General features: G+C 42.8%; 2 protein-coding genes across 2 annotated transcripts; both read right to left on the reverse strand.

Annotated features, from left to right (window-relative positions):
- Nucleotides 1-297: 297 nt before the first annotated feature.
- ilk (integrin-linked kinase) lies at nt 298-8,727 on the reverse strand. The gene is made up of 13 exons (XM_085798169.1): nt 8,573-8,727; nt 7,960-8,098; nt 5,162-5,327; nt 4,464-4,559; nt 4,253-4,349; nt 4,066-4,149; nt 3,898-3,983; nt 3,700-3,809; nt 2,297-2,424; nt 1,531-1,652; nt 1,343-1,442; nt 978-1,108; nt 298-830 (listed from the first exon to the last, which is right to left on the reverse strand). Exons 2-13 carry the CDS (start codon nt 8,046-8,048, stop codon nt 681-683), a joined length of 1,359 nt encoding a protein of 452 aa, XP_085654295.1. The 5' UTR covers nt 8,049-8,098; nt 8,573-8,727; the 3' UTR covers nt 298-680.
- A 1,710-nt stretch (nt 8,728-10,437) lies between these two features.
- On the reverse strand, nt 10,438-12,596 carry timm10b (translocase of inner mitochondrial membrane 10 homolog B (yeast)). Its single transcript, XM_085798170.1, has 3 exons — nt 12,341-12,596; nt 12,160-12,255; nt 10,438-11,259 (listed from the first exon to the last, which is right to left on the reverse strand). Exons 1-3 carry the CDS (start codon nt 12,365-12,367, stop codon nt 10,684-10,686), a joined length of 699 nt encoding a protein of 232 aa, XP_085654296.1. The 5' UTR covers nt 12,368-12,596; the 3' UTR covers nt 10,438-10,683.
- Nucleotides 12,597-13,391: the final 795 nt, after the last annotated feature.

Raw genomic sequence — 13,391 nt, forward strand, 5'->3', positions numbered from 1 at the left:
GGAGAAACCATCAGAGATCTCATCTACCGTCATTCACAGCTCCCTGCATGTAAAAGCTAAACCTTAAGGTCTATTATTGACCATGGAAACAGTGTTGAACAGTAGGCTGAAATAATCATCACATGGTCAACCAGCTGGAGCTTTCAGCCCCATCTTGTGGCCTTCATCAGAGGAAAGAGTTTACTCAGCTGCAAACTGCATCCACTGAAGAAAGCCAGAACTTTCCAATGAGCTGGCTGTGGTTTTCTTAAAATTACAAACAACATGTCTTAAAATAAAATAAAAGAGGACAAAGTGTTGTCATAAATATAAAACATTTATTGCATTTGCATTTTTCATGTGTATAAAAGCAGTGTTTCTATACACATTTCTTTGGATCAGTTTCTGAGCAACTCATCACTGAATATAATCCACACTGGACTGAAAACATTGCCAGTATTTCGGTTAAGCTATAATAAAAGAGCAGCAAAGGCTAAGGAACATTTATACCTCAAATTTAAATTATACAAGAAACACAATATAATACTTATTGTTTGGATCGTGTGGCTAAAAGTGGTCTCTGACATTATTTACAGCAGCTTAGCAGATACATGATTGAAGTGAAAATAATAAGTGGTTTGATGATTTAAAAAAACAACAACAACAGAACAACAGGAGTGTACAAGTTGTTGCCGATGCATTCACTTGTCTTGCATTTTCTCCAGGATTGGGACGATCATGTCAAACTTGGGTCTCTTGGCCGGGTCTTCGTTCATGCAGAGCCTCATTAGCTTACAGATATGAGGTGAAATCCCTGGAGGGATGGTGGGCCGGAGACCCTCGAGAGCCACCTGAGAAACAGGAGGAGGTGGGAGGAGAGAAGCAAAGTCCCAGTTAATATCCTGATCGTCTTTAAAATTTCTTTTTTAAGCTTTTTTTTTTTCCCCCAAGGAAATACATGGAGCAAAATCCTGTGGTTGCATGAACGCTTCACTTACCTTCATGCCAATCTCCATATGCGAGAGGTCAGCGAATGGGACCTCCCTGGTAACCAGCTCCCATAGCAACACAGCAAAGCTCCACATGTCAGCAGACCTCCTGTTGATGTCTTCAGGCCTCTTCTGAAGAGCTTCAAAAACAAGGAGACAACCATAAAATATAACGGAATAACTCACAGGGTTTGTTTTTATTCGGTAACTTGGGGCAACGCACCAGATGAACAGCACGACTACCGCTGAAGAGCAACTAAATTATACAGTGCAGTATGACTCATGAGGTTTAATAAGGAATTATGGGAGCAGGACGGAGGCGGGAACGAGGAGAGAAAAATGGGGGGAAAAAAGAAAGAAAAAGGAATAGCTACCTTCCGGGGCCATCCATGCTGGAGAGTACATACGACCAGGACACTGGAAGGAGAACTTTGCATCTGCCATACTTATCCTGGCTGTCATGTCCTCATCAATCTGCAAATCCAGCACATTGGCTTAATAGTGTGCTATCACAGAGGCGGTAACAGAGTAAGATGTTTAGGTGGTCAGAGACGGTACTCACCATGACGTGCTTACTGTTGAGGGAAAGCCGTGAAACCATTGGCTCTAAGGTGTGGAGGAACGCCATGCCGCTGGCGATGTCCAATGCAAACTTCACTGCTTGGTTCTGGTCGACCACCAGGGCTGAGAAAGACAGAGGAGGACACAAGATAAGATAGTTGCATGATGTCTTCCATCTAGTGTTGTGGTACTCCAGACCGGTCTTGGGGATCACATTTTCAAGGTCTTGGTCTTGGTCTTGTCTCAGAATCGACTACATTTTCACTCTGTCTTGTCGGTTGAGCTGGACTCGGGATTTTTTTTTCTCAAGACCAGTCAAGACCACAGCTGCAGTGACGTCTTTATTCTTTTAACCGCAAATGTCTCTCTCCGTCACTTGCTCATTTTGGTTTATGTAATGTAATGTAATTCAATCACCTTAAAATAATTAAAATTGTTCTACAAAAGTATAAACTTGTGTAACCATCTGGAAAAACTTGGTTGCACCAGGGTCAAAAGTGGGAGTGTTATTCTGTTCAAACTAAACTTTGTTTCAATTAAATATAGTATAGATATAAGTTAAATTGTCTTTTCTTTTTTGCATTGGTTTGGTCTAGGTGTTGGACTTGGTCTCCTCCCCTCCCCCAGGTCTTGGTCTTGACTCGGTCTGGACCCCCACAAAGTCTTGGTCTTGACTCAGTCTTGGCCTGGGTTAGGTGGTCTTGACCACAGCACTACCTCCATCTACAGTAGCAATCTTTACAGCCATGCTGCTTTTAATAACTTACTGGTGCCCTGGTGGAGGATGTTGTAGAGGGATCCGTAGGGCATGTAGTGGGTGATGATGATGGGGTGAGGGGATGGAGGCGACTGACAGGCTCCGAGGACAGGCAGAATATTTGGATGAGAAAAGATCCTGCAGAGACACACAGAGACATGACAGAGACATGACACACAGAGCAAGAACACAAGTGTTTCTCAGCTGATAAGGGATAGACCAGTCCAGAGCTCTGAGGAAGCAAAAAAAACCTTAAGATAAGAAATGTCCTTCTCTGCAATTGCATATATAAATTATATAAATAAACTCTTAGCGGATCTGCATTGTTTTTACACCACGTTTGGATCATCTGAATCCATTGAAACTGAAGATGAGCAGTACTTTGTTTTTCATTTTTGCCAACCATGTCAGATTTTATGTTGCCTCTGAATTTTTTAGTACTTCAGTGTTGGCATCAATTCCCATAAGAGGGCAAGAACTGAAGCCAACACAGACTCACACTGCCAAGTCCTCACTATTGCACACTCAGCCTTCCTGGTGGGGGATCTTTTTTTTTTTCTTTTTTTTTTGACTTGGCCGTCTCAGAAGTTTCTCTCATTCCTGATCTATTTAAGGTTTTGTTTTGAGTTTTCTTCTCACTCTATAAGGGTTTGAGGCACGTGACCTGTTAAAGCTTGGTCAGACTCGGTAATAAGCTAATACAGTTGGCTACTTCTCCGTTGACGCCTGTGATCCATGTACATCACACAGCTGTAATTATATCAATAAGGATCCGGAAGCGCTCCTTCTTCGGGTTCTGCTAAACCTGTTCAAACATGTTGGTGTGAGCTCACCAACAATCCTCTCTTGCAATTGTCTGTGCATGTGTCAACAATGGAAAAGGTGCAACTCTTTGCCTTTTGGGAAAATATTTTACCAGTGAAAACTCAACACACAAACCGACGCAAGAACATCACCACGGGCCGATGCAGTAACGACACACAGGATTTAAACTAAGGCTCTTTTTTAACTTAATTTCATGCCATAGCGGACTTTGTGTTTACAAACAGAAGGAGGCTTGTGGGAGTCGTTTTTTTTTCACACTGTAGAGCCGAACACATGACACAGGAAGGAAGGCCAGCAAATACTTCACTGCAGCACCAACCACCCCCCCCTCCGTTCCTCCGACCTCTAACGATAAAAAGAAATCCTCTGCTCATTGCACAAGATCCGAAGTCCTGTGTAAACCACTGACCTCATTCACCGCCAATCAATCACACCCAGCCTCACATTAGCATTGTTTACCCAGATGTGAAGAGTGAGGAGCAGCAGAGCCAGATGTCATCAGCTTCAGTTTATGCAAATGAGCAGATTGACAGCATGTGACGGAGTGATGCTCCCGAATTGATTCCTCATATCACGGCTTTAACCAACCTTAGTTTTGGATGCTCTTCGTTGAAGTCTCTGCTCTTCCTGGTGGTCCAGTCTCTCACCTGCAACACCTTCACAACGATCTCATCCCCCTGCCACCGACCCTGCCATAACTGTGGACGGAGCACACGGTCACTGTCTGGTAAACAACAGGGCAGCTGAGTGTTCACCAAGCAGGAAACAAAGACAGCAACAACTGACCTCTCCAGACTGGTTTTCATTGATCTTTGCCAGGAGTGAAAGCTGCTTGTAATCAATACCAGCCTGCTTGTTGAGGGTCCCATTACCTGTAAGAGCAAAAACATGAAAAAGAATTTAAAAAATTTGTGATGCTGATTTATTTTGTTATATTGAATAGCTGCTACTCACGAGGTCGTGTTCTCATGGTGCCCTTCCAGAAAGTTTCCTTATAGGGAACTTTGGTCATACTCTGACCCATTTTCTCTGCCTTTTCTAAAACATATCGGAAAAGAAGCATCAGTGCAGTGAAAACGATTTTCTTCTTTCATAGTAATAACCTCCTAATGTGTTAAAGTGCCTACGAATGACCTCTGACCTTGAAGGATTTGTCTTAGGTGAGGCTTGGCCTTATCCAGAGGTGTCTGTCCATACCTGTTACACATACACACCTGGGCACCACTGGCCACCAGGTCCTAAAAAAAAACAGGCGTTAATCAAAAGCACTGTAGTCGCTGCTTTAACTCCACAAGAGGGGCTGGGCAAAAAGAAGGTAGAGTTTCTGTTTCTGTTTGAGTATTTTAACGCACCTCTGCCACTTCGTCTTGACCCCAGAAGCAGGCGTAGTGGAGCGGTGTGTTTCCATGCTCGTTGACTGTATTGGGGTCTGCTTTGCACTGAATCAGCTGCAATTCGCAAGTTAATGCAGTCAGAAAACTGAACAACAAAGCAGCTATCCATGAACAATACACGCACAGTCCAGTTTTAAATAAAAGCTTAGATAAAAGGTTTAGATAAAGATATCTCAGACTTGGCTGGAGTGTTTTTGGTTCATCAGAACTAAAGTTTGACTAGTTTTAAGCCAAGAACATAAGACATGTTGTGCCCTGGGTAACTCAGATCTAAGACCAATGTCATGGTGACATCATAATCAGTGACACCACCTGCACCAGTAACATCCAACAACAAAAAACAGGATAATTTGTGGTTTTCTAACATTGTTATAAAGAGACTGCAGCGATTTTTCTTTTTCCTGTCACACTCTTGTTGAGTTTTCAAAATACAACGTCCATATAAGTGAGTGAAGACAAATGTTTTTGTTTGGGTAAACACAGCTCAGCTCAGGTTTTATGTGATTCTTCATTTGGCCATTTTTTAATTTGAAAAAAACTTCCCCAGAATTGATCTTAATCACAGCCCAGCGTAAGATGGAAGAAGTCTGTCTATTTGTTATATCTAAGCCACAGTCAAAGGCCCTTATATGTATGTACAGTATGCCTGTGTTTACCTTAGCAACGATGTCTCTGTGTCCATGACTGGAGGCGAGATGTAATGGGGTGTCGTCTCCACGGTTCATCACGTTGATGCGAGCGCCTCTCATGATGAGCATGTCAACGACGCCGCTCCTCCCTTCCCTGCACGCCCAGTGGAGGGGGCTGAAGCCGTGGTCGTCACTACAACAGCAGACACAGAGGGAGAAGAGGAAAGACGGAGAACGCTTTAAATAATTAGCTCAGGGAATGTTAAAAGGATAGTTCAACATTTTGTCAAATTGGCCCATTGCCATAATCCCTATAGTCACAGCAGTAGGTTTGTTACCTTTAATTGTCGGTGCAAGCTATTTTTAGAACGGCGGAGCAGAGCGACGAGCTGCTCAGAGCTACGCTATGGAAGCTAATGGGATTTCTTGGTTTCCCTCATCAAACTCATCAAATACACAACCCAACCACTCCGAAACGCTCTGGTGGACAAGTTGTGACCTGCACATTCACCACGCTATGAGAAAATAACAGAACGTTACCAGACAGAGTTGTTTTAGAGGTAAATTCATGCAAAACTGCTGATGCGCGTTGCCTTCAGGGACAGTTTTTCAGCAAGCAGTCTCTGTATTTACCTCTAAAACAACTGTCTGGTAACGTTCTGTTATTATCTCATAGCGTGGTGAATGTGCAGGTCACAACTTGTCCACCAGAGTGTTTTGGAGTTGTTGAATTGTGTATTTGATGAGTTTGATTAGGGAAACCAAGAAATCCCATGAGCCTCCATAGCGTAGCTCTGAGCAGCTCACGGCTCTGCTCGTCCGTTCTAAAAATAGCATGCACCGACAATTAAAGGTAACAAACCTACTGCTATGACTATAGGGGTTATGGCAATGGGCCAATCTGCCAAAATGTTGAACTATCCCTTTAAGGCTTGACTTTAAAGTCCAGTTTGTCTTAGTAAAACAGCAATATTTAGAAGGAAGGGCATACTTTGCTGCTTTTACATCTATATGTGTGTGTGGGCTCTGGTGGGCTCCCATAACAACCCTGAGCATATATCAGCTGACAAAATACTATCTGTGCCCCGTTCTTTCTCTGACACACAGTCACACCGGTTCTCACATCCACAACCTACAAATCTTTATTTAGACTTAAGCACATGCTTCCTCTGCCCTGCCTGCAGCCTTTTACCCCTCTGATGCCTGGCCCAGCGGTAAATACGTCTGTGTGCACGCTGGAATGCCTGCTAACATATTCAGAGATGGACACACACTGACAGACAGTGAACACAGCACCGCGGCGAGGAGCCAAACTATCACCTACATGTGACTGACCAGCTTCACCCAATTGAGTCCTTCTCACAACTCCCTGCAAAGCCACAAACTGTTACACTACATTTAACAATCAAACCCAAGCAGGCTGTAGGAAATAGCTGCAGCATTGACTCACACCGAAGTGAAACAGCAGTAAGTCACATTCTCTGTCAATTCTGATCCAGAGCTGACGACAGATAGTTCATAGTCTGAGCAACCCTGTGTGCTATAAAAAGTAACAGGGGAAAAAAAAAAACTCAGGAATGACAGAGTAGAAAATACACAGAGGAATCCTCAGCCACACATTCCCTCTCCTCCTCTTTTTTTTCAACCGTCTTCCTGTGTCACTTTCTCCCAGGAGAGATCTGAAATGTTAATTCCTAGTTAGCAACATACTTTCCAAATGTGCAACACTCAACACATAACACACTGAACTGAAGGCTGCTTCTTCACACACACACACACACACTCCAGCCTCCTCAGAGTAACAGCCAGAGCGGGGCCTCCAGCATAATGAGCGCTCTCTCAGATGTTTATGTGGGACTGCAGCGAGCTGCCTGAGAAGCTCTGTCAGCGAGGGCCTGGCCCTGTATGGAGTTGAAGAGAGGAAATGGCCTTGGCTGTTGCGTGGTTGGCTCACAGCTCTGCAGCCCTCAAAGTCAACGTCAACAAACTGCACATATATGGCCTGGCCCAAGAATGAGATAACAAAGGTCTTTAGCAGTGAGGTCTTCTAGCTTCTCTCTAGCAAGGAAATTATGTAAACAGGCAGAAGTGCTCTGTATATCTAATAGGAATGCAACTCGTGGCCATTAAGAATTCACATAATCGCTTCTTGCTTTGTTTTTTATTGTATAATATGTCACAAATTGTGTAAAAATCTTTTCTGGTGTTCCCAGAGAACAGTGATATCTTGAAAGTGGTTGTTTTTTTTTCTATATGAAACCCCAGTTGTTCAATTAAAAACAATCATCCGACTCTCAGATGTGCTATTGATTAGTTTTTTGTCAATCTAACAAATGGTTTTAGCGCTTTAATTTAAAAGGTTGACTGTGCTTTTCAATCCAGTGTGGGATGCGTTTTAGATCGTATTCTGTCGTCTGAGTCTTTGACGTCATGGCACAACCTCCCACAGTACACACACACACACACACTTTTTTAGAGATGACATCATAAGGGAAGAAATCCAAGAGAAAATGGGAAAAAGTACAAACTGGACTGGAATTACTAAAGCTGGGTGATGTTCAGCAGTATGTGGAGTAGCAGGGAGAGCACAATATGGAAACTATTTGACCACCTCTAATGTGCCAAGGATTGCTTTGTATGCACACACACACACACACACACACAGAATCACTCACCTACCATACCAAATGTGGTACGTCTGCTTTTTAAAGTCTGCTCCAATCATAAGACACTGTTCTTGTTGTGTTATTATTGCACATTATGGTCATTTGTGATGCCGTCATCTTCCAAGTTTTGTGTGTTTGTGTGCAGATATATCCTCTTACCCCAGGTTGAGGTCATTCTCTGTGTTGTCCAACCACAGGCGAACAGCCACAGAGTTGCCTTCCCGACACTGTGTGAAGATGTCATCCATAACTTTGTCTCTTGACGCTTTGCTCTTTCAGTCTCTTTCAAGCATGAAGCCTGCAAAAGGTGTTCAACAGAAAACTCCTATTAAAGTGTACAGATGTGATACCCACATCTGATACAAGCAGGTAAACAGACTTTACTGTCTGGTTGACTTGTATTAAGTTAAAGTGAAATGAATGTGTAGTGAAAAGAGCACTATCCACTATCCAACCCTGTCTGTACATTTAAAGACTATATTCCTAAACCCTCATTCTCCCTTTAGTCCAGTCTTTTGGGTTTTAGACTGATTAGTTTCCACAGTGAATTTAGCTGAATCCAAGCAGCTATTTAAACAGCTGTATGTTGTTGTTGTTTCTCATTTCCCGAGGCTCTATCTTCCTCCGTGGGATCGGATGGGCTGGCCTGTTGGATCACTTTGAGATCTATTGTTAAAAAGTCAAAGTGAAGTTGGACATCCACCTCAAACCCTCCACCGGCACAAGAGAAACCAAACTATTCAACAAACACAATCTTGATCAAAACTCTTACCTGGTGCGAATCGATCGGGTTCTTGTCAAGTTTCTTTTTTCTTCCCTTTTCCCCCCTGAAAGTCGACCGTCTCCTCAAATTTTAAGAGCAGGGAATGGTCGAGTCCGAGTCCACGCCCCGCTCCTCGGCGCTGATGTCGGCAGCTACTGGTGAGAAACGTCGGAGGAGCCGCTACTGGCTCTGGGGCTGCGAGCGGCGGGGCGGCGCCGCCTGCTGGAGGAAATGCAGCGCTGCTACACCCGGGGGTGGAAATATGGAGCCGAGGAAAACAAAGGTGGGACAGGTGAGGTGGCTCTGGGTTATTGTTTTTACTAATTACTCGTATTGAACTGCAGGAATGTAAATGTTTAACTACTTGAATATGAAGATATTATTTATTATGGACGGTGTGCGTTTATTTTTTCTTTTTCTTTTTTTATATTTTGAATATGGGGGTTATATCATTAGTAGGCCTATAATTTTATTATTAATTGTAAAGTATTCTGATTCTGGTATTAAAATGCCAATATCAAAATCCAGTGAATCACATAGCATTTTCCTTCTTTATTTTCTCCTTTTACATTTACATAAATTTAGTTTGACTAATAAAATTAAGAATTATTGAACGTGCTGGGTTTCAATAGTTAGAAAAGCACAGGTGCTGCTTATAACATTAACGAGGTGTCTCTCCTTCATTGTTGTGATTATTTACACCTGTGTATTTCCTGCTGCCTGGTTACCAAATACCTTCTGTAAATATCACCTGTGTGTGCTGATTGGCAGCTTTTAGGAGCTGAAAAATAATGGCAACAACCCTAACCCTTTTTTATCGGTCACTCTGCATGTTTACCAGTTATAAGTTGATTACAGTATAATGAGCCTTTCCCCCCAGAGGATGTTACTGAATGTTGATTAAACTGAGCCAGTAGTGACGTTGTTAATAACACCTGTGGTAAAGGTCTTGATCATTTTAATCAGAGTCTGGCTGATACTACATTTTTCAGCCTGATACTGATGGTTTGAGAGTAAAATAAGATATTTATACAACACAAATACATAACAAAAACATCTTTGTTGAAAGATCCCTTGCAGTTAAGCAATGTGACCATGGTATCAGGAGAATTTACGACCTCTAAAGTTATTTGCAGTTTCTGTACATTAAAGTATAACTGGTTTTATATAAGATTGTTATGAATAATTTCCCTTACATTTCACTAAATACCAGTGATTCTTAAACTTGTGTCTCATTGGCCGTGACTCTACAACAACAGGCTGGCTAAATATCTCAACTATAGCGTGACCATATCATCCGAATGAATTTAACTATCCATGGTCGTGTTTTATCCAAATGAGACTAAATTTCTTCTACAGCACAGAGCTGTCACATCTCAAAGCCTGTGGTCGAGGAATAAAGCGACTGGGAACACTGATCTCTTCGCATGGCTCTGCTGCTGGACTGGAGAACATAACATGTAGACAGGAAATGATGGGAGGAGAGAGGTGATGATATGTGACAAAGGTCATGAACTGGATTTACACCCACAGCAGTGAGAGCTTGTAGCACACGCCCCAGTCCACTGCTGCGTTAGGGCATCCGGCAGCAGGATGGCATGAAATCTCTGCAAATAACAAGTAAAGCATTTCGTCACTGGAGCATTTACAATTAAGAAAACATAACAAAAGTATCGGACACTTCCTTGTTTATTGATGATTATCACCAACAATCATCAGACTGAGCCGTCCAGGCTTTGAAAGTCCAAATGTGTTAAGTCTCCTCAATCCAAGGGTGCAAACTGTAGACTGGTCACTGTAGAGCTGTCAGCATTAACACCACTGGACAGACACACATAGACACATTACAAATTCATTCTTGTTACAGCCACTCATCACAAAAACAACAGAGATGTCGGTTTTTGCCCATCACAGGTTAAAGTGAGGTCGTCATTATGTTATTTTTGTGTCAAACAAATAAGAAAAAACTAAAAGACCTTTAATTACACAGTGAAAACAGCCTGTAAGTCATGCGACAACTTCATCATGTATGTCAATCTATTAGTCAACTATTCATTTCATCATTATGTTTGGGACTCACAACAGTCCGTCCAGCTGAGACAGACCCAGACTGGGCCTCACTACTGGCCTGACACAGGGGGAATCTCTGGGGCTCTACCTTGGCCTGACAGGCTCCCCGACACCGTAGCTGCAGCTGCTGTTGACACCAGCGCATCTTCTGATAAAGAGGTTGGATTGGACGGCGCAAACACAGGCGCTGAGCTCCCTGACTCAGGTGGCTGTACAAAGCCTGATGAAAAAGACGGTCCATCGCCAGCTTTATTAAGAACTGGAGCATTTAGCGTTTCAGTTGCAGGTGTGAGGGGCGTAGCTGCCGATAAGTGGACGCCTGTGGCAGCCGCGTCTATTCCAACTGGAATATCTAATCCTGCCGGTTGTAAGACTGAGCTGTGAGCCTCTGGTCCCACATCAGTCGCTACAGGGGTCAGCAGCTGTGGGGATGCAGAGGTGGTGGTGGTGATGGGGCCTGGAGCCGCCTCTGTAGATGCAGAAGCAGCTGCCTCTGCTGCCTTGGCCTTGCTCTCCATCTCCTCCATCCGGCGCTGCACCATCCGGGGCATCAGCTGCACATAGGTGCCCATCAGGCGGTGATTGGACCGGATCAGTTTCCCTGCACAGCTGTCCACACAGCGTTCCTGAACAGGCACCAGAGATCAGAGGTAATGAGGCAGGAACTACTACATCATGTGTTCATCATATGCTGTTTATAAAAGGACGTAGACGTATGCTGGTAATAGGCTATATAGTGAGCGTTTTTATTCTGAGGTTTGGAGCCTTTATTGCAATCAGGGAAATATTCCTCTCCATGCACAATGCTGCAGCATACCTCAAACACATCCAGCACCTTTGTCAGAAGTCATCACCTAATATCAGTGCCTGACCTCGCTAATGTTCTCATGGCTGAACGGGATAAAACCCCTGCAAACAGGTCCCAAAGGGAAATCTTTCCAGAAAAGCAGGGATTGAACAGCATAAACATGCAAAAGGTTTTGGAGAGACATCTTCAAGATTCTCTTAGAGGAGTTTAAAAAGATCTTGATACACTACAGTAAAACATCATACCATATCGATTATTTGAAGCCCTGCATCAATATTTGATCAATACATGATATTGACATGGTGTTTGCAATGATGTAAGATGCTATAGGAACTGTGAAATACAAATACAGGTGCAAATGTTGAGTCTAAATGCATAAAAATAAACTGTATTTGTCTGTGCATATAGGCCTAAGCAGATATAACACAGTATGTTCTTTAAACTTTGAGAGTTTTTGTAAGAATGGGTTGCTAACAGTATCCCAATATATCAATATATCATAACAGGATATGTATTGTATCACCGATTACTGCCAAAACACAGCCCTAGTTTCCTATTTAAACAGTCAGAGTGTCCATATACTTTTGGCCACACCGGTATCAGGAGAAATGGAGCAGGTTAATTAAAGGTGGTCAGACACAACAGGATAAAACCATTACAATCAAAGCTGCAGCTGTCTACACATATAAACCGAGTCAACATGTACAGCTGACTTTACCTCGTCCATGGTGAGGTTTCTGTAGTTGAAGTTGCTGGTGCATCGCTGGAAGCAGATCTCAGTCATGCGGTTGTAAACCATGAGGAAATCCCGCAGCTGCAAGAGACACGTTCACACAAAGTTATATTCACTTATATTTCCCATTAACGTGTCTCTGTGTGTTATTGATAATCTCACTCACGTTTCTCAGCTGTCCGTCTGGATCCATCGTGATTCAGGCTGAAGCTAAAATGCTAACATGAGACGGGAGGAGCAGCTGATGAATTAAACCTCTGAGTCCGAGCCTCAGCTCTGATCTGTCCGCCCTGAGTGAAGCCACAGCCCCGCTACATGCAGTGTGGATGCCTCCTTCCAATAATCAATGATCAATATCAGGAATGGACAGATTCAGGTGGTGGATTAAAACAGTGTGACATTCACATGTTCACTGACATCCACGAAGTTAGCATCCGATTCGTAGCTTCCGTTAAGGCAAGGTTAAAGGGGAAGTTAAGGGAAACTTAAAAGTGCACCTCAGCTGTGGAGGAGTGTTGTGCAAATTTGAGAAACATTGACACAATTTGTAAGATTGGAAAAATATTGTTTTTTGCAACAGTTTAATACCTTTCCACATCCATAGTAAAATATTGCAGTGATCATCACAACTTTAAGTGTATGTCCTTTTTATAGTTCCCTCCACATTCACACATATCACACATGGTGTGTAAAACATCATGTATTGATAAGCTTGAATAATAATGCTTTTTTTTTCTTTTTTTTTTACACTGCTTGTTTTTTCTGTAGGCTATCTGTTTACATTGACATTTGCCGCATATTGCAAATACAGTTATATTCCCATTATTGCCACTGGCTAATTAGCTATCATAGGTGCTGGCCAAATATTGAAGCTTAGTACTTTTGTAAAATGTGGAGCATCAAAAATGATCAGTCGCTCAGCTGCAAGTTAAGTTTCCCTTAAGCTTCCCCTTAAATGTCGAATGGGAAGCTGACTTCAGCGTCGCTGTCATGATTAGAGCCAATGGTCGCTGTGCGCAGCCATGTTTGTAACAAAGATCGTCTATACTGGTGAGGAGGCGTCACTCAGAGGAGAAAACAAATTCCATTTCCGCTTTGTAGAAGTTTAGCAAAATGTTAAGACCATGGTTAAGACATATAAAGATGCATGGATGCAGTGATATAGGCCTATGTGATGTTTAAAAACATAAACTACCGTTCTTAAGATATTTCAATAT

Source organism: Trachurus japonicus, chromosome 14, assembly GCF_045865225.1.
Source record: "Trachurus japonicus isolate A0001 chromosome 14, Traja_1.0".
NCBI classification, from domain to species: Eukaryota; Metazoa; Chordata; class Actinopteri; order Carangiformes; family Carangidae; genus Trachurus; species Trachurus japonicus.

Excerpts from the sequence above, each read along its gene's own strand:
- ilk (XM_085798169.1), bottom strand. The coding sequence starts at position 8,048 with ATGGATGACATCTTCACACAGTGTCGGGAAGGCAACTCTGTGGCTGTT. Across the intron at positions 4,150-4,252 it reads CCTAAGACAAATCCTTCAAG|AAAAGGCAGAGAAAATGGGT; the intron begins GTCAGAGGTCAT and ends GATATGTTTTAG. Across the intron at positions 1,653-2,296 it reads CATCCTCCACCAGGGCACCA|CCCTGGTGGTCGACCAGAAC; the intron begins GTAAGTTATTAA and ends TGTCTTTCTCAG.
- timm10b (XM_085798170.1), bottom strand. The coding sequence starts at position 12,367 with ATGGATCCAGACGGACAGCTGAGAAAC. Across the intron at positions 12,256-12,340 it reads CAGACGGACAGCTGAGAAAC|CTGCGGGATTTCCTCATGGT; the intron begins GTGAGTGAGATT and ends TGTCTCTTGCAG. Across the intron at positions 11,260-12,159 it reads GAAACCTCACCATGGACGAG|GAACGCTGTGTGGACAGCTG; the intron begins GTAAAGTCAGCT and ends GTGCCTGTTCAG.